Source organism: Manis javanica, chromosome 8 (assembly GCF_040802235.1).
Source record: "Manis javanica isolate MJ-LG chromosome 8, MJ_LKY, whole genome shotgun sequence".
NCBI lineage: Eukaryota > Metazoa > Chordata > Mammalia > Pholidota > Manidae > Manis > Manis javanica.
This window is the reverse complement of record NC_133163.1, coordinates 89,968,626-89,989,788: the sequence shown is the minus strand read 5'-3', so window position 1 is coordinate 89,989,788 and position 21,163 is coordinate 89,968,626. Positions and strand designations below refer to the sequence as shown.

General features: G+C 36.7%; 1 protein-coding gene across 6 annotated transcripts in view; it reads left to right on the top strand.

Moving 5' to 3' along the window:
• FSIP1 (fibrous sheath interacting protein 1) overlaps nucleotides 1-21,163 on the top strand; it is a 200,641-nt gene that overhangs the window by 84,094 nt on the left and 95,384 nt on the right. The window contains exon 11 of one of the 6 annotated variants that reach the window (XM_073211617.1): nucleotides 9,724-11,215. The exons of the other annotated variants lie outside the window; for them this stretch is intronic. Coding sequence (XP_073067718.1) covers nucleotides 9,724-9,852 — 129 coding nt within the window. The 3' untranslated portion in view covers nucleotides 9,853-11,215. Of the gene's footprint in view, nucleotides 1-9,723; nucleotides 11,216-21,163 lie in introns of those variants that run through there. 6 annotated transcript variants of the gene reach the window in all.

Below are 21,163 nucleotides of genomic sequence, written 5' to 3'. Positions count from 1 at the left end.
GGAACATATAAATGTGTCAAATCAACATGTTGTACACTTTAAACTTACATAATGTTATGTGCCAATCATATCTCAATAAATCTGGGTGGGGGGGCAGATTTCAAATATCTGTTAAAAATTGGAACTTCTCATAGTGTCAAAAGTCCACCCACTGAGTGGTGTTTTTACTCACTGTCATACTTTTCAGTATGAAAGTAACATGGTAATACTAAGTTTGACAATGAAATAAAACACATTAAATTCATGACTCTAAGATTTAAAGTTAAATAGGGGACACATGACAAATACATATTTTTGTAAATAAAATGTTTTATTTAGGTAAGTAAGTAGGTAAACAATAATTTGAAAATTTTGAAAAATAAAGTATTCAAGGTGATACTTGAAACTTTGGCAAACAGGAAAGAAAACTTTATAGGTAGAGCTTGAGTTTTTTGGAGAGAAGGAGGGGAGTAAGATAAGCAGAGTAGGAATGGTTGGGTACTGGATGCCACAAGGGTACTGATGAGGATTGGCTGCCGTGGATGGCAGGCTGGCAGAAGATACAAAAGGCAGTGACCAGCAATGTATTCTGAAGTAGAAGTCAAGGATTAGCCCCTGGTAGGCAGCTAGAATCTTGGGGAAGCAGTGGGCATTTCATGGCTATTGCTTGCAGGCTAATAAAACAGGTAATGTGGTGACATATGCAAACCTTAGAGATGTACAGTCAACATAGAAGCAAGACAGAGCTCTAAAACCCTATGCTCCATAATTTTGTCTGCCAGGAAAATGTAAACCCCACTGACAGTGCATCTCTGTTATAAATTGATAGGAGAATAAATGGGCTAAGAAAGAGAGATGACATAATTCATTATGATTTTTTTTTCTATAGTGCCTAACTCACATTAGGTGTATTTTTAACTGTTTGATCAGTTGACTATGAAAATGCCTTTGAAAAATGGATCAGAGTGCAATTCAAACTTTGCACATAATTATGTGTAAATACATGAACTTATATACTTACTGAGAATTTTGTGTATATAATTTGGATCTTTGTAAAGTTGGCTTTGTTTGTAATGATTGCTTTTAACCATATATTCCATTTAGATGAATTTCATAATTCTTAAAACTTTGATATTCTTTTTGATACTGAGTTAGGGGACTTTGAGTGATAATTCATAGTAAAGGGAGTTGAGTTCACAAGGCCTCAGTGGCTAAGGTGGCTACATATTAAATCCTTGAATCAGAGTGAAAAACAAGAAGTTCACTCCATATCATTTGAGGAGCATAATCATTCCCTTTATTTTCATAGTGCATAATAATAAGCAAAGTACTTGTCCCTGAAGTTTCACTTGATCTTCGTGATAACCCTGGAAGTAGGTGGCATAACCATCATTACCTGCTGTTGTCACAGGTGAACACCAAGACATGGGACTTAGGTGATTTGCCCATAACCTATATTATCTGACTTGAGGAGATGTCTTTAAACATATATGGTCTCTATCATCATCATTTGATCATAGCTTCTCAGTTAGATAATATTGGAAGTACTTTTTTTCTTCTTTAGGTGTACCATACTATTTCAGGCTTAGAAGAATTGGTATTCAAATATTTGAATGAATTCTTTTTCCTGAGAAAGGTAATAATACAGCTCTACCTTGAATAGATTGTAAAAATATTCAAATCTTACTGTGTACTGTGTTTCAAAACAGATGTTTTGAAGCATGGAGAGTAAAGTGTGTAGACAAATCTTTTAATTAGCCCATGATCATGGAACTTGTCTCATTCACTTAATAGATCTGCAAGGGCACAAAGAAAGGTCATTTCAAGTCCTTTTTATACTGTTTTTGTGGCTTGTATACTTGGCTGTTCAGGATCTACTAGACCATAAAATCCAGCCAGCGAGAGTGTTGGAAGTCACAGAGCTCAAGGGTTTATTAAGTGGTGTGAAACTCTATTGTTTTGTGCATGTATTAAATAATTCTTTGAGTGCAAGACTTAAAAATTCCTGGCTAGTAATAACACAAATAATACTTTTAATGGCTTCAAAAGGAGATAAAAGAAATTTTGTAGTCAGCACTTTGGAGATATCACAGCATATGTCAGTTTTGTTATTGTGAGGACTTTACTTTTGGCAGATGCTCTCCCTTCTGGCACAGAGGTCTAATTACCATACAAATTAAGCTGGGAAATGAGTGGAGGGCACAAAACCTGGCCCCTTCTGCTTGTACCCATGTTGTGAGGGCTGCAGTACCATGCAGGCATAATGTGGGCTCATGGAACAGAGAGGGCTCTGACTGCCTTTCTTCCCATTCACATTGATTAGAGGGACATTAAGCTGCTTAGCTGCTGTGCAAACACAAGGATCATTATTTTCTTTCTTTTTTCTAGCCCAGCATCTTCTCTCCAGCAGCTTTCCACTAATTAGCCTAATCCATTCTGCTTTAATTCATAGGCGCTAATTATATTTCAGCATACATTCTTACACACCAAAGTATAAGTATCTTTACTTAAATCAGTTGTTAACTATTCCTTAAATTGAGGGTTTAGTACTTGTATAGAATAACGGGCTTTGCTATGTGATGGGATGTGATTAAACCTTTCATTTAGTACACAGAGCTGAAGATGTGGATGATGCATTATTTATTTCCTAAAAAACTCTGTATTTGCTTCTAGCCAGAGTGTAATTCAAGACTTTGTAATGTCCTTTTAAAATGGTGTTCAATGCTTAGGTAGATTTTGGGTATGAACTAATAACCACTATTAGTAGGGTCATAATGATAATACAGATGAATAACGGCTTATGGTTGTAAAGCATTTTCCATTTAAACTATCTTGTTTGGTGTTTAAATAACCCTCAACATGGGTAATTTAGGGATTAATATGAGGTGGTTGCTGCAGGCCACACAGTTAGTTGGTAGTACAGCTGGTGTTTGAATGAAAGTCTCGTCTCCCTTTGGGGACTCTTTCCTCCCATTTCATACTGCTTATTGACTGGAGAGTCACCCCTGCTGTTAAGCTTACATATTTACAGAGTTTCTGATACAATTGTCCTTTCCTATCAGCACTATTTATCTTTTTATTAGACTTTATAGAAAATCATCATAATTTGTTGCACTTAAGGAGAACCACCTGTGAGCATTTTGCAAAATTTTACATTTCACTTACAACATAAAATAGGAACCTGTATTTTTTTACTTTTTGGCAAGTAATTGCTATTCTAATTCCTTAAAACAATTATGCTTTAAAAAAATGTATCACAGGGTTTTAAGCCTGTTTAAAGAATTGTAAAGAAGATAATTTGGTGACTAGCCCCTTGTGAATGGCTGTTCAGAGTGGGTGAGAGCTAGTAGAGCTAGGTAAGAATAAATTGGCTTAGAGACATATCAGCCTCCAGTCTAGTGCTGCCCCATCCCCCCTGAAAAGGTGTGCACCCATTAATCCTTCCTGCCATCTTATCTTACATCATTGGGATTTCTCCCCTTTAATAGATGAGACTGGGTAGAAAGTACCTTAACCTGCCAAGGTCAGAGGCTCATCCTGGAACTTCTCCTCTTGAGGAAGATCGTTCAGCCATGGCAATCTTGGGCAGGGCTAGTAGGTGGCTGTGCATTGCGTAGAAGTGACTGGTTAAGGGACAAGAAGGAGCTAACGTCCAGTGTGCTCATTTGGTGAGGTGGGCTTACCAGTCAGGTGCTGGGTTCAGCTGGAGGAAGGGGAGACATACTCTTTACAAGTCACAGTCCAAGCCCTTTAGTGGGGTTGCTTCCTCCCAGAGGGTTGGGACCCCTTTTGCAATTTTCCCCAAGGCATCCTATCTTTGGTGCTGCCCTGTTGAAAGGACTCAGAGCATAGATGGGCAGTTATATCACCATCTACGTGGTCACCAAGGCTAGACACTTCACATCTTCTCTGCTATTTTTCTTTTTTAAAATTGAATGAAACATCCAGGCATGTTGCTTTTTAGGTGGACATGGAAAGTCACCCTTTCCTAAACACTTGATTGGACCCTATTAATTGTGCAAATGTAAGGCAAATAAGTGACCACTGTTCTAGGAGAAGACTGACAGTAAATTTGTAACTGGACAAAGCCACCCCTGCTGGTGTCCCTTAGTATGCATTACTGATTGCCGGCACAGAGGCCAGCGAACCTCATAGGGAGAAAGGGAACCAGATTTTAACCCCCCTCTCTCTGCTTACTTTTACCAGAACCTCTCCAGTGGATTACTATTGCCTCAGCTGAGGTCCTTTGAAAGGGAGGAATTCCAAGAGGCCCAAAGGGAAACTCACCAAGGAAGCAGGAGGAGGGTGAACTGGTGACCAGGCTTAACATAGGGCCTTTGGAGACTCATGGGGGAGGTTGTGGCAGCTGAGCCTGGGTCCCTGGCACAGCACTGGGCCTTTGAGATAGTGTGTGCATGAAGGTAAAACAGCGGTACCCTGCAGACCCTAATGTGAGGCACTACTGTAATCTGCATGGGCAGTGGACAAAACTGGCAGGTCTGAGCTTTGCTAGAGCCACGGCAGCTAGAAGTATGGGCCTCTCTTGGACTGATTGGACTTTCCATTCTCTGTCAGCCTTGGAAGAGGCCTTGACTATGTGAAAGTGGGACAGAACACAGACTTTTTGAACAGTTGAGGATAGGGGAAGTGGAGTAGCTGCTGGAGGGAGACACTGGAATTGTCGCTAACAATATAGGCTTATGGCAACTCAAAAACAATTGGAAAAATAAGAGGATTATGTTTTTTATCCTACACCTATGAAGGGTGTCATATCAGATTCTTTCTCTTCAGTGTGTTTCAAATCCTCTGCCTCACCACCTTAAAGGGCCTTTCTACAGCCAGTCACTCTAGTCCATTTCCACACTGCTGCAGGAATGAACTTTCTAGAATACAAATATTGTATGTCACTCTTCTGGTTGCCATCTTATAATGGCTCTGTAATTTTTAGGATAAAATCCAGATTCCAGGTTGGATAGGTATGAGCCTCACTCCCTGGTAAGAGTCTGTCGTCCAGCCCACCCCTCACCAGTTTGCCCAGTGTGCTCACTGCCATGAACTATTTGCTGTTTCCTAAGCATACTTATGTAGTATAAGCATAAGAAGCATAGTTATGCTTCTTCATTTCACTGAGTCTTTGCATGTGTTATTTGTCCCCTGGTTTTACTTTCTCATACTTAAAGGCTTATTCAAATATCATGTCCTTGGTGATTTTTTTCTCCTCCATATGTCAACTTTTCTAATGAGGTTATGGACAGGGGCTATATTTTATTTATTCATTTCAGAGTGAAGGTACCTGTTCCTAGCTCATGCCTGGAGATGGTAGACTATTAACTGTGTAAAATGAGAGTAAATGTGGAGACTTAAGTTTTCGACAGGAATGGAACCTTCCCAAGTATCTCTGAAATCATGCTAGGTAGATTTGTCCTCAGGCCAAATTCAAGGCCTCTTCGTTGCTCCACCATACAGTTTAGGGCAAGATACTCCATTCCCAAAGAGGAAGAATATTGTTCTACTTTGAAATCCTGACTGGGAACATTTTCTAGGGATGGAGCTTTCACATGTGAATGTGTGCTGTTTCCTTTCTGTCTTCCACTGACTGGTGTTGTACGGGAGTGACTTCTTTGAAATGGGAAGAGGCGAGGCCTGGCCTGGTCTATCCTCCTTTCTCTTCCTCTCCATTTCATTCTTTCTCATCCAGTGGCAGGTAGATTCAGGGGCTATGCTCTGGCCAGAGATGGCCTGGAGTCAGCAACAGGAGGCTTTGGGTAACTCTTCTCTTGCTTGTGGTCTGGTGCCTTTTCCTCCTCCACTGATGAGATGGCCTTTTGTCTTCATTTACTGGGAAGTTCCTCCGAGGCTTGCATTTGTACAAGGCATAAAATGGGTCAGTCTTATCAATAGATGAATGGATGAAAAAGATGTAGTACAAATTCAGCCATTAAAAAGAAATCCTGCCATTTGCAACAACACGGATTGATCTAGAGGGTGTTATGCTCAGTGAAATAAGCCAGGTGGAGAAAGACAAATACCATATGATTTCACTTATTTGTGGAACATAAATACAAAGCAAAACAGAATGAACAAAACAGCAGTAGACTCATAGACACTGAGAAGTGACTAGTGGTTACCATGGGGGAGGGGGAGAGTGAGGAAGATAGAGGGGCACTGAAGTTCTCAGTCATAATATAAGTTGGTCATGGGGATGGTAATACAGCGTGGAGAATATAGTCAGGGATTCTGTAACATCCTTCTATGTTTACAGTAACTGCACTAGTGGGGGTGAGGATTTAATAATATGGGTAACTGATGAACCACAGTGTTGTATATTTGAAACCAATGTAAGGTTGTATATCAATGATAATTCATTAAAAGAAAAATAGATAAGCCCTGTTCTGGTGGGAGAAGGCTTTTTTATGGGTCCATTCAAATCTTTGCTAAAGTTAAATTGTGCCCTTTGCACACTGTAACTTCCTCAAGGAATCTTAGAATGGGTAAGGTAGGATTTTGTAATTTATCAGAAAAACTCCACTACAAACCATCTGAACCCAATCCTAAAAGCCCAGGACCTAGGTGTTGGCCTCCTACTCATAAGAATGGCTTTTGATTGATGGTTGAGATGTTGGTTAAAGGCAAGGTGTATTTTCAACATGAGAAATGAATGACTTAAGAAAACCCATACTGAAAGAAGAAAAGTAGAAATAAAATAATTATCCAAATGATTCTCCATTTACTTCCAATATTTTCTCTTGGGGGACTTTAGTGATTTTCATCATTTCTGGACATTTAAGTAACCAATCTTTTGATTATTATTATAAATATAATAATTTGACTTAAGTATGGCTTTATCTTTCTGATGAGAGGGTTTGCTGCATATATGTATATTCTAATCATTATCTTCGGTCTGTAATGTGGCTTCTTTGAAGTACTTATTTTGTGAATACATATGGTTGCAACAACCTTGGAACAAACTGGTTTGGTTTTCTTAGGGATATGTCTGTTTATTTTGTATTCAGGGGGCATTAGCTATAAGTAGAATAGGTAGCTAGCTGCCTGCTGAAACAGTTCGTGGATGCTTGGGAGGCCCCTTTTTCCAATAATACACCTCCTTTCTGGTTCCTTTTGCCTGAAGTTCTGTAGCATGATTTGGGTCCAAATTTTTGGAGCTGGAGACCCCTTTAACAATCTGATGAAAGCTATGGCGCTCTTTCCTAGAAAAATGCTCATATACCTGTACATAAAATCTTACTCTTGAACTCTAAAATTAAGAACTCCTTCATTAACTGGAGGTAAAGAATAGATTACATCTTTCTGCCGAGAAGATGTAAATAGGGCAAGGAAAGGGGATACATTCATTAAACAAGCATTTATTAAGGTTTTATTATTTCCAACAGCATAGTAAGTTTTGGGATACATGTTAAGACCCTGTCTTCTTTCTTGACAAACTGTTAGCCTCGTGGAAGAGATACTCATGTAGACAGTTATAATGTGAGGTATAAGGGCTAAAACAGAGGCAGGTTACAAAGTGTCAGGGGACCATGAGGGAAGGAGGGACCAGCTCTGTAAAAAGCACATGTTTACCTTAGAATGAAATGGCTGATTCTAGATCCTTGCTTTGGTTTGTTTAGAAAGGAGAAAGGGCATCGAGTGTCAAAAGCAGGAGGTGTTACTGAGCAAAAGACTGAAAAGCAGGGAAGGACACAGGTTGGGGAGGCAAAGGAGAGATTGAGATTGTCAAGGAGAAACCATGCATACTTTGAAATTTTACTTGGGACCCAGTTTATTTGTAGCCATCTGAAACTTAGTTGATATTTTTCAGTTAAATATAAATAAATAAGCATAACTGCCTGTCTCATGCCAACAACAAACAAAACAAATCTAAAAATTCCAAATAAACAAAATGCCCATTACTCAGACTTTTCCTTTCAATCTAATGATGCCACGTAAGTCCTGGGAAATTTGCTGATTGTGAATGCTGCAAGGTTATAGTCTACCTGTTTAAAAAAATCTTTGAAAGCTTCAACACTGTTTATTTAAAATGGATAAAGAAATGATATACATTCCGCCCTGTCTGCAGGGTCACTTGACATTTACTGTCTTCTAGGATTTGAGAAGTATTAGAGGCCACCGTCTATTTTTTTTTTTCAGTTAGACACAGCCTTATAGGCTGACCACCGTATGCAGGGGAGGGACAGAAAGGATGCCGAAAGGATTCCTGTCACGTGTGTTTAGAAGATACAGCAAAAAATAATGAAAATAAATTTGTCCTAATTCTGTGTGGTAATACTGGAATGATACATTGCCAAAGAGAGAGAGGGAGACAGAATTTCAATTTATTTATTTTAGTTGAATAAATACATTTATTTAATAAATTATGTAATGATTTAAAAGTTAATAATAAATTATTAAATAAATTTTTTGAGGTATAGTTGATACAATCTTATATTGGTTTCAAGTACACAACACTGGTTTAAGTTATTCATATTATTAAATCCTCACCCCAACTAGAGCAGTTAGTATCTGTCAACATAGGAAGATGTTGCAGAATCATTGGCACAGAATATCAATTTCTAATTAGTTTGGTGACATACCCTTTGATAATTATATCCAAAGCATTGTATATAGAAAGTTACAGAAAGCACTTTTTTTTCTGAAAATTTTTTTTTGTTGGTGTTAAAATCAGGCACGTGAAGTTTGCACTGCAGATATTCTGGGAATGCCCTAAGATTAGGTTTAGAGATGAAAGAAACAGTATGGATGTGCCCCCTGGTGGAAACATCATTCATTGTGTTTGTATTCTCTTTCTTTCCTGTAGCAGTTGAGTAGGTGGTAGATTGCTGGTAATGTTCGGGTTTCCTGCAGAATATCTTTAAGATATAAGTGGTGAATTCGAGTAGCATTTTGTTGTACTTGATTGGATAATGTTTTTACCTTTGATTTAGGGTCACTAAAATAATCCTACTCCAATTTCATTATTTGAAATCAGTTTTATTGGCTGCATGTATTTTGTTACCCTTCTTGAGAATGTTTTTAGCTAACTGTATCAGCAAAGATTCGAGTTAAACTTGAAAATCATAGCTTAGTGGTAGCTTATAATGTACATTGAAATGTAAATATGCAGAAGACCTCCACAGTGTCTGGAGTGTATGGTGCGACCTAACTAAAGTTTGGATGATGGCCAGGTGCAGTGGAATTTCATCAAACACCTTTCTTGTTCTTTCAGGATTAATCTCTCTTTAGTAGAATATTGTAGAAGAAAAAGATCCATGGGAAAACTCATTCTTTGCAAAAAACTTTTTTTTCAGATAAGCTATGTTCATCAAGCACAGACCTCATTAGAGAGACAGTCATGGACAGCTGACTACAATAATTTCTTTTCTTTACCCTTAAACCACATGTCATCCAGACTTGTGTCAAACATTGAGATTCTCCAAAACAAACTGTTAGTGATAGAGATCTTAAAAATGATCAAAATTCCTGGAGGGCACTGTATACTTTATCTCCTCAGGGACAACAAATCTTTGAAGGTTATTCTGTTTGTGTGGGGTGGGGGAAAATGTTTGTAGCAAAGGCTTTTAACTGAGATATAAAATAAAATTCCCCAGGAGGATTTTTACTTTATTGTTTTGTATTTTAGTATGGTTTGGTATCCTTTTTGGATGGTATTTACATAAAAAATCTTAACATCTGATAAAGTACCAACATTTTATCTTTATCACACATGAATAGTTTTTTTTTTTTGTCCAGGAAATTTTCACAGTGGAATTAAATAAAACATCAAAGAAACCACATTCAGAACAACGCAGACTTTTTTCTGTAAAGATGTTCTTTGAATTTGCAGACAGCCAGGTAACACACCAGTCATTTTTATTGTAATGTGTCTACTGTATGCCCAATACTGCTAGGTGGTGGTTACCAAGAATACAAAAATATGTATGATGGAATCTGGGATTTCAAGTCATTGTAAGAGGTACTGTTGAGACAAGTATGGCCAAATTGCCTGTCGGTATCCCTGCCCTGCTTCTTACTTGTAGTGTGACCTTGGAGAAGTTACTTGACCTCTCTGTGCCTTGGTTTCTTTGCCTGTGAGTGTAGATGATAAAAACTGACCTTGAATGTAAAGTGCTCAGGAGAGAGTCTGGGTATGTGCTGAGGGCTCAATTCATGTTAAGTATTCTCATCCTCATCATCTGGTGAGGAAGTCAAAGCTTAGACACCATATGCAAGAAAATGGTTCGACACCATATTTCATCAAGTAAGGAACTGGTACGACCACTTACTACAGGGATTCTCAAAACAAACCAGTGTGAGGTGCAATATTTTGGAAAGGAAAGAATAAGGAATGGATCTGGATTTTGAACACTTAAAAAAAAGAGAGAGATTTTATGCTTGTTTTCCCTATTTGGATTTTGATGAAGGAGAATAATTCATTATAAATCTTGCTAATTTCCCTCTGTAGGTCTGAAGACAAAGAATGCACTCTTCTTTCATTGGTTCACTATTCGTTTTTCATTTATTCAGCAACAATTTATGGATTAAGTCCTGTGTGCCAGGCATTGTATTTGGTACTGGGGAAGTGACGGTGAGTGAGGTACACAAGAATCACAGCTCTAGTTTTTGTTCTTCAATCTTTTGATAATGTTCTCTCCACGCCTCAGTGTTCTCTCTAGATCATGTTTGGCTTCTATCTCAGTTTGTTTTTAAAAACCATTTAGGATGAAAATTGCAAACACATACAAAAATGTAGTCAGAAGAGTATAATGCAAACCCAGGTACCCATCTCTAATCTTTAACTTCAGTGATTATCAAGTCCATGTCCCTATTCCTGACCCTTCTCTAGCAGGAGTTATTCTAAAGCAAATCTGAGACATCATGTGATTTTCCCCATAAATACTTCAGTATGAGTCTCTAATCAATAAGGAACTTTTAGCAATTAAGCATCTGTACTATTATCCATGTAAAAAATCAATGATAATTCCCTAACATTAAATTACCTCAAAGGTGTCCTTAAAATTTTTAAATTTTAAATTAACATACAGAAAAATGTACTTTTTTTTGCATTAGGTCCTATGAATACTAACATGTGTAAGAATATATGACAGTTCTGTTGCTCCCAAAACTACCAATGCTATCCTATCCTTTTATAGTTACATTCTTCCCACATCCATAAAGGAACACCATGTACATGGAACAACAGTGTGTAACCTTGTGTCCAGCTTCTGTCACTCAGCCTAATGCCTTTGAGGGTCATCCAAGTATTATTCTTTCCTTTTTATTGCTGTTTTCCAGTGTGTGGAATACAGTGAATAGTGTTCCATTATACAGGTGTACCACAATTTATCCATTCACTTGTTGAAGGACATTTGGGTTATTTTCAGTTTTTGGAGATTATGAATAGAATCGTTATAAACTTTGTTCAGGTTTTTGTGTGAACATATTTTCATTTCTCTGGGATGTGTGCTCAAAAGTAGATTGCTGAGTCATATGGTAAGTATATATTTACCTTTAAAAGAAACTGCCCAAACTGTTTTATACAGTGGCCTTACCGTTTTGCGTTTCCCTCCAGAAAATTACAAGTTTTGATTGTTCCACACTCTTGCCAGCCCTTGGTATTGTTAGAATGAATATTTTAATCATCCTAATAGTTGTGTAGTGGTATCTTGTTGTTTTAGTTTGCACTTTCCTAGTGGCTAATGATGTTGAACCTACTTTCATGAACCCGTTTGCCGTGTCACATCCTCTTTGGTGAAGTCTTTTGCCCATTTTTAATCAGCTGTTTTCTTACTGTTGAGTTATGAGAATTATTTATATTTTCTGTTCATAAGTTCTTTATGAGATATTGTGGGGTTTTTTTTCCAGCCTGTGGCTTTTCTTCTCATTTTCTTAACAATGTCTTTTGCAGAAAATTTTAATTTTGATGCAGTCCAGTTTATCATTTTTTTTTGGTGTCATGTCTCAGAAGTCTTTGCCTAACCCCAAATATGACATTTTTACTTTATGTTTTCTTTTAAAAGTTTTATGGTTTTATATATTATCATTAGATATATGATCCATTTTGAATTAATTTTTGTAGAAGCTGTAAAGTTTAGGTCCAGGTTCTTCTGTTTTTGCATATGGATGTCCATTTGTGCCAACAGCATTTGCTGAAGGTGATTCTTTCTTTCTTTGAACTGCTTTTTCCATTGAATTGATTTTACACCTTTTTAAAAATCACCTGGCCATATTTGTGTGGATTTATTACTGGGCTCTTTGTTCTGTTCTATTGATCTATTGTGTCTGTCCCTTTGCTAATACTTGCCTTAATTGCTGTGGTTTTATAGTCAGTCTTAAAATCAGGTCTTGGTGATTACTCAAAATTTATTTATCTTCTTTCAAAATTATTTTAACTATCATAATTCTTTTGTGTTTTATATTAATTTAGAGTGAGCTTGTCTATATTTACAGAAAACCATACTGAAGTTTTGATTGGGGTTTCATAGACCTATAGCTAAATCTGGTGAGATTGGCATCTTTTTTATGTTGTATCTTCTAATCTATCAACATGGTATGTCTTTTTACTTATTTAGGTTTTTTTTTTATTTCTTTTGGCAGCATTTTGTAGTATTTCATATGTAGAACTTGTACATACTCTTTTTAGGTTTATACTAAAGTATGTCACTTTTGGAACTTCTGTAAATGGTATTTTTTTGTTTCTAATTGCACATTGTTAGTATATATAGAATGATAATTAATTTTTTGTGTTGACTTTTATCTTGTGAACTTGCTAAAATCACTTATTTGTTCTAGGAGTTTTTTTCCTGTTTCCTTTGGATTTTCTCCATAGTCAATCATATGTGTGACTAAGATTAGCTTTATTTATTTCCAATCTGTATGCCTTTTATTTATTTTCTTTCCTTTTTTCTTACACATAGAGCTTCTGGTATAATGTTGGGTATGGGTGTTGGTGGATATATTTGCTTTGTTTCCGTTCTTGGGAGGAAAGCATTCAGTCTTTCACCATAAAGGATGATGTTAGCTGCAGGTTTTATCAGGTTGAAGAAGTCCCCTTCTGTTCCTCCTTTGCTGAGTTTTTATCATGAATGGATGCTGAATTTTGTCAAATGCTCTTCTGCATCAATTTGTAAGAGTCTGGTCTTTCTTTTTTGTCCTTTAGATTGCTGATCTGGTAGATTACATTGGTTGGTTTCTGCATATTGATTTGTTTTCAGTCCCATGATATCAAGTTGTGGTTCGTATCAAGTTTTGAAGTCCCGTCTGTAAATGTCTAATAAGGGATCAATTACCAGAGAACATTTAGACTTATTTTAGGGCTGATGTGTTGGAAATCAGTTGGCTATTTGGGCTGTAACCACTCCGTTAGGTTCTGCTGACCTGGTTCCCAAGAACTGACTCAGAGATCAGCCTGCCTGTGCTGCCTATATATTTTGCCTTCACCCTTCCTATCTACTTATATTAAGTTTCCTTCTCTTGCCTTACCTGTATCAGATGAGGAACTTCTAAACATTGGAGTCACTTCTGAACATCTCCTTCCACCATTTGTACGTATTTAATTTGTAGCAGGAGAGTCGGGGAACAGATTGTATTTTAAGAAACAAACATTTACTTAAATCATTATAAATACATTTGTGACTAGAGTGTTAAAATTTAAATAATATTAAATAATTTTCACAAATTTTGTCCTTTCATGTGGCATGAAAAGAAAAAACTATGGATGTCTTGTCACAACTAGTCTTCTAAGATCTGATTTAACATTGCAAATTTTTTTGGAAGGTAATAGAAACAAACCAGGGAGTCATATAAATGTTTGTATGTGGTTAACATAATTTGCTTGCCTCCCCGGAGGCTAAATTCCAAAGAATTTATTTCTGTATACTTGAGTCTGGAGGTAGAACCGTACAGAGATCCCTGTGAAAGCAAGCCCTCATGGGGAGCCTCGGCATGCGTGGCTGCCCCACTCACCCGCTTCCTGCCCAGCAGTTGGAATGCCATGGCTATGGCATCAGCTCAGAGTTCTGCTTTCTGTTTAAACATAGTCTCAGTTTCTTTGATCAAACCATTAATAGATGTCAAGTTCACATTCTAGGTTTCAGTTCCCAGGCAGTGTTAAAATCAAATGTGTGGGGTATTATATTCCCAGCTGCCTTTTTTTCCAAAGTAAAATATGTAGGTTTTGGTTTTCAACAGGCCACATTTCTTCTAATAAAAACAGGTGGAACAAAATATGCTTTATAAACATATAAAAATGTCAAACCATAATGATTTTAGTACTGCATATTAAAAAAATGGCTAATATTTAAGATATTAGTATCTGCAAAGAAAGTAAATTATGGAAAGTAAATTACAATGCATCATTTATATAATGGAAAAAGGTGGTTGGAAACTAGTCCAGCAACTTTATTGAGACGATTTTATTTTAGCTTTTATATATGCATATCTTTGAGCTTTAGATTATTGAGATTTTGACCTTAAAATTATTAAACTTTTGTACCTGATACTTGGACCCAAAGTTTCGAAAATCCTATTTGTGTTTGGAGACACAGTACATCATGTGAAAAAGTACCTTCATGCTGTAGACTCACCAGATAAAGCATTTAAGTAGGTTCTGGTGCCAAAATCAGTTGTGCTTCCTCATGGCTCACTTCCTACCATCTGATAGATACTCTGAGTGCCTTTTCACCCTATCTGCTAGGAAGCTCAGAAAAAAAAATTTCAGCCCATCTCTAGCTAGGCTACAAGACTTTGGCCCACACATTTTGCACATTGAGCATACACCTGGAATCATTTTCATCTGATTTCTTTTACCATTTTTTTTTTTTTGCCTAATTTTTTCACTTCCTCTCATGTTATATTGTAGTTAGCCTCCGGGGAGGCAAGCAAATTATGTTAACCACATATAAACATTTATATGACTCCCTGGTTTGTTTCTATTACCTTCCAAAAAAATTTGCAATGTTAAATCAGATCTTAGAAGACTAGTTGTGACAAGACATCCATAGTTTTTTCTTTTCATGCCACATGAAAGGACAAAATTTGTGAAAATTATTTAATATTATTTAAATTTTAACACTCTAGTCACAAATGTATTTATAATGATTTAAGTAAATGTTTGTTTCTTAAAATACAATCTGTTCCCCGACTCTCCTGCTACAAATTAAATACGTACAAATGGTGGAAGGAGATGTTCAGAAGTGACTCCAATGTTTAGAAGTTCCTCATCTGATACAGGTAAGGCAAGAGAAGGAAACTTAATATAAGTAGATAGGAAGGGTGAAGGCAAAATATATAGGCAGCACAGGCAGGCTGATCTCTGAGTCAGTTCTTGGGAACCAGGTCAGCAGAACCTAACGGAGTGGTTACAGACCAAATAGCCAACTGATTTCCAACACATCAGCCCTAAAATAAGTCTAAATGTTCTCTGGTAATTGATCCCTTATTAGACATTTACAGACGGGACTTCAAAACTTGATACGAACCACAACTTGATATCATGGGACTGAAAACAAATCAATATGCAGAAACCAACCAATGTAATCTACCAGATCAGCAATCTAAAGGACAAAAAAGAAAGACCAGACTCTTACAAATTGATGCAGAAGAGCATTTGACAAAATTCAGCATCCATTCATGATAAAAACTCAGCAAAGGAGGAACAGAAGGGGACTTCTTCAACCTGATAAAACCTGCAGCTAACATCATCCTTTATGGTGAAAGACTGAATGCTTTCCTCCCAAGAACGGAAACAAAGCAAATATATCCGCCAACACCCAATAACACAGAAATTGATTTTTAAAAAATCTGATTTCTTATTCTTAGATGATTTCATCTACAGCATTATATTTTTCTAGCACTTTGGCACTTTTTCTTTACACATTCTTTACACATTCTTTACAAATTCTTAAATGATAAAATCCCAAACAGGAAAATTCCTGGGATATTTTAAGAAATCTTTACTGCCTTTTCAGATAATGAAAGTAATGCTATATGGTTATAAAAACTTCAAACATTATAGAAATACATAATGTTAAAAATAAAGGTCTCCTCCATAAGCTCCTTCCAAAAAAAAAGAAAAAAAGTCCAAAATCAAAACCAAAAAAACTGTTAACCATTTGGTGGATTTTTTTTCCCAGGTTTGTTGAGAAATAATTGACATAAATCATGGTATAAGTTTAAAGCATATAGCATGACAGCTTGATTTACATATATTGTGAAATGATTATGACAGCTATGACAGTAAGTTCAGCCAACATCTATCTTCTATTAGATACTATAAAAAGTAAAGAAAAAATAATAAAGGAAAAAACTTTCTTCCTGTGATGAGAATTAAGATTTACTCTCTTAACTTCCCTACATATCATACAGTAGTGGTAACTCTAGTCATCATGTTGTACATTACAACCCTAATACTTCTTTATCTTGTAGCTGGAAGTTTGTACCTTCTGACCACCTTCCTCTAATTACCCCTCCTCCCACCCCCTCACCTCTGGTAACTACCAGTCTGATCTCTTTTTCTATGAGTTTGTTTGCTTTTTTAGATTCCACATGTGAGATCCTACAGTATTTATCTTTCACTGACTTACTTCACTTAGCATAATGCCTTCAAAGTCCATCCATGTTGTCACAATGGTAGTATTTCCTCATTTTTTATAGCTGAATATTCTATTGTATGTATATGTATGTATACATATATCACAACTCCTTTATCCAGTCATCCATCAATGGAAACTGAGGTTGTTTTGATATCTTGGCTACTGTAAGAAATATGACTGGAACCCTGGGGCTGTGGATCTTTCCAAGCTAGAGTTTTCATTACCTTTGGATATGCTCCTAGAAGTGGGATTGCTGGATCATGTGGTACTTCTATTTTTAATTTTTTGAGGATCCTCCATACGGTTTCCCATAATGCTGTATCAACTTACAGTCCCACCAACAGTGCCAAAGGGTTTCCTTTTCTCCATATCCATGCCAGCATTTGTTATCTCTTCTCTTTCTGATGAGGTGATACCCCATTGTGGTTTTGATTCGCATTATCCTGATAACTAGTGATATCAAACATCTTTTCATGTATCTTTTGACTGTGGCATTTTGTACACCTTCTTTGGAGAAATGTCTATTTAGGTCCTTTGCCAATTTTTAAATTGGGTTATTTATTTTTATGTTTTTGAGTTGTATGAGTTCTGTATATGTTTTGCATATTAATCCCTTATCAGAAAATATTTGCAAATATTTTTAACACTGTGTATGTTAGCTTTTCACTTTGTTGGTGGTTTCTTTTACTGTGCCAAATCTTCCTTGATGTAGTCCCACTTGTTTATTTTATTTTGTTGCTTGTATTTTATTTTTTTTATTAAGGTATCATTGATATACAGTCTTATGAAGGTTTCACAAGGAAAAAATGTGGTTATTACATTCACCCTTATTATCGAGTCCCCCCCATACCCCATTGCAGTCACTGTCCATCAGTGTAGTAAGATGCCACAGAGTCCCTATTTGTCTTCTCTGAGCTACACTGTCTTCCCTGTGACCCCACACACACCATGTATACCAATCATGATACCTCACAATCCCCTTCCACTTCCTTCCCCACTTTCCCTCCCCTACCTCTCCCCTTTGGTAACCACTAGTCCCTTCTTGGAGTCTGTGAGTCTGCTGCTATTTAGTTCCTACAGTTTTGCTTCATTGTTATACTCCACAAATGAGGGAAATCATTTGGCATTTGTCTTTCTCTGCCTGACTTATTTCACTGAGCATAATACCCTCTAGCTCCATCCATGTTGTTGCAAATGGTAGGATTTGTTTCTTTCTTATGGCTGAATAGTATTCCATTGTGTATACGTAACACATCATCTTTATCCATTCATCTACTGATGGACACTTAGGTTGCTTCCCATATCTTGGCTATTGTAAAAAGTGCTGCAATAAACATAGGGGTGCATATGTCTTTTTGAATCTGAGAAGTTGTTTTCTTTGAGTAAATTCCTAGGAGTGGAATTCCTGGGTCAAATGGTATTTCTATTTTTAGTTTTTTGAGGAACCTCCATACTGCTTTCCACAATGGTTGAACCAATTTACATTCCCACCAGCAGTGTAGGAGGGTTACCCTTTCTTCGCATCCTCACCAGCACTTTGTTCCTAGTCTTTTCTATGTTGGCCATTCTAACTGGTGTGAGGTGACATCTCATTGTGGTTGTAATGTGTATTTCCTTCATAATTAATGATGTGGAGCATCTTCCCATGTGCCTATTGGCCATGTGAATTTCTTTTTTGGAAAATTGTTCATATCCTCCACCCATTTTTTAATAGGGTTATTTGCTTTTTGGGTGTTGAGGCATGTGAGTTCTTTATACATTTTGGATGTTAACCCCTTGTCAGATATGTCATTTATAAATACATTCTCCCATACTGTAGGTTGTCTTTTTGTTCTGCTGATGGTTTCCTTTGCTGTACAAAAGCTTTTTATCATGATGTAGTCCCATTTGTTCATTTTTTATTCTTTTCCTTGCCTGAGGAGATGTGTTTAGGAAAAAGTTGCTCATGTTTATATTCAAGAGATTTTTGCCTATGTTTTCTTCTGAGAGTTTTATGGTTTCAAGACTTACATTCAGGTCTTTGATCCATTTTGAGTTTACTCCTGTGTTTGGGGTTAGGCAATAATCCAGTTTCATTCTCTTGCATGTAACTGTCCAGTTCTGTGAACACCAGTTGTCAAAGAGGCTGTCATTTCCCCAATGTATATCCATGGCTCCTTTATCTTCTATTAATTGACCATATATGCTTGGGTTTATATCTGGGCTCTGTAGTCTGTTCCATTGGTCTATGGGTCTGTTCTTGTGCCAGTACCAAATTGTTTTGATTATTGTGGCTTTGTAGTACAGCTTGAAGTTGGGGAGCATAATCCCCCCAGCTTTATTCTTCCTTCTCAGGATTGCTTTGGTTATTCAGGGTCTTTTGTGGTTCCATATGAATTTTAAAACTTTTTGCTCTAGTTCATTGAAGAATGCTGTTGATATTTTGATAGGGATTGCATTGAATCTGTAGATTGCTTCAGGCAGGATGGCTATTTTGACAATATTGATTCTTCCTATCTGTGAGCATGGGATATGTTTCCATTTATGGGTATCTTCTTTAATTTCTGTCATGAGTGTCTTATAGTTTTCAGAGTATAGGTCTTTTACTTCCTTGTTTAGGTTTATTCCTAGGTATTGTATTCTTTTTAGTGCAATTGTGAATGGAATTGTTTTCCTGATTTCTCTTTCTGCTAGTTCATTGTTAGTGTATAGGAATGCAACAGATCTCTGTGTGTTAATTTTGTATCCTGCAACTTTGCTGAATTCAGATATTAGTTCTAGTAGTTTTGGAGTGGATTCTTTCAGGTTTTTTATGTACAATATCATGTCATCTGCAAACAGGGTAAAGGTAACCTCTTCTTTACCAATCTGAATACCTTTTATTTCTTTGTATTGTCTGGTTACCATGGCTAGGACCTCCAGAACTATGTTGAATAGAAGTGGGGAGAGTGGGCATCCTTGTCTTGTTCCTGATCTTGAAGGAAAAGCTTTCAGCTTCTTGCTGTTAAGTGCAATGTTGGCTGTGGGTTTGTCATATATGGCCTTTATTATGTTGAGGTACTTGCCCTCTATTCTCATTTTGTTGAGTTTTTATCATGAATGGACGCTGAATTTCGTCGAATGCTTTTTCAGCATCTCTGGAGATGATCATGTGGTTTTGGTCCTTCTTTCTGTTGATGTGGTGTATGATATTGATGGATTTTCGAATGTTGTACCATCCTTGCATCCCTGGAATAAATTCTACTTGATTATGATGGATTATCTTTTCGATGTATTTTTGAATTTGGTATGCTAACATTTTGTTGAGTATCTTGGCATCTATGTTCATCAGGGATATTGGTCTGTAACTTTCCTTTTTTGTGGTGTGTTTGCCTTGTGTTGGTATTAGAGTGATGCTGGCCTTGTAGGATGAGTTTAGGAGTTTTCCCTTCTCTTCTACTTTTTGGAAAACTGTAAGGAGGATGGGTATTAGGTCTTCATTAAATGTTTGATAAAATTCAGCAGTGAAACCATCTGGTCCAGGGTTTTGTTCTTAGGTAGTTTTTTGAATACCAATTCAATTTCATTGCTGGTAATCAGTCTATTCAGATTTTCTATTTCTTCCTGGGTCAGTCTTAGAAGGTTGTATTTTTCTAGAAAGTTGTCCATTTCTCCTTGGTTATCCAATTTGTTAGCATATAATTTTTCATTGAATTCTCTCATAATTCTTCGTATTTCTGTGGTGTCTGTAGTGATGTTTCCTTTCCCATTTCTGATTCTGTTTATGTGTGTAGACTCTGTCTTTCTTGATAAGTCTGGCTAGGGGTTTATCTATTTTGTTGATTTTCTTGAAGAACCAGCTCCTGGTTTTATTGATTCTTTCTATTGTTTTATTCTTCTTGATTTTATTTATTTCTGATCTAATCTTTATTATGTCCCTCTTTCTACTGACTTTGGGCCTCATTTGTTCTTCTTTTCCTAGTTTCATTAATTGTGAGTTTAGACTGTTAATTTGGGATTGTTCTCCTTTCCTGAGGTAGTCCTGTATTGCAGTATACTTCCCTCTGAGCATGGCCTTTGCTGGGTCCCACAGATTTTGTGGTGTTGAATTATTGTTGTCATTTGTCTCCATATATTGCTTGATCTCTGTTTCAATTTGGTTATTGATCCATTTATTATTTAGGAGTATGTTATTAAGCCTCCATGTGTTTGTAGGCTTTTTAATTTTCTTTGTGTAATTTATTTCTAATTTCATACCTTTGTGGTCTTTGAAGCTGGTTGGTACAATTTCAGTCTTTTTGAATTTACTGAGGCTCTTTTTGTGGCCTATTATCTGATCTATTCTTGAAAATGTTCCATGTGCAATTGAGAAGAATGTGTATCCTGTTGCTTTTGACTGGAGTGTTCTGTAGATGTCCGTTAGGTCCGTCTGTCCTAATACATTTTCAGTGCCTCTGTCTCCTTACTTATTTTCTGTCTGGTTGATCTGTCCTTTGAAGTGAGTGGTGTGTTGAAGTCTCCTAAAATGAATGCACTGCATTCTATTTCCCCCTTTAATTCTCTGTTAGTATTTGTTTCACATATGTAGGTGATCCTGTATTGGGTGTATAGATATTAATAATAGTTATATCCTCTTGTAGGAT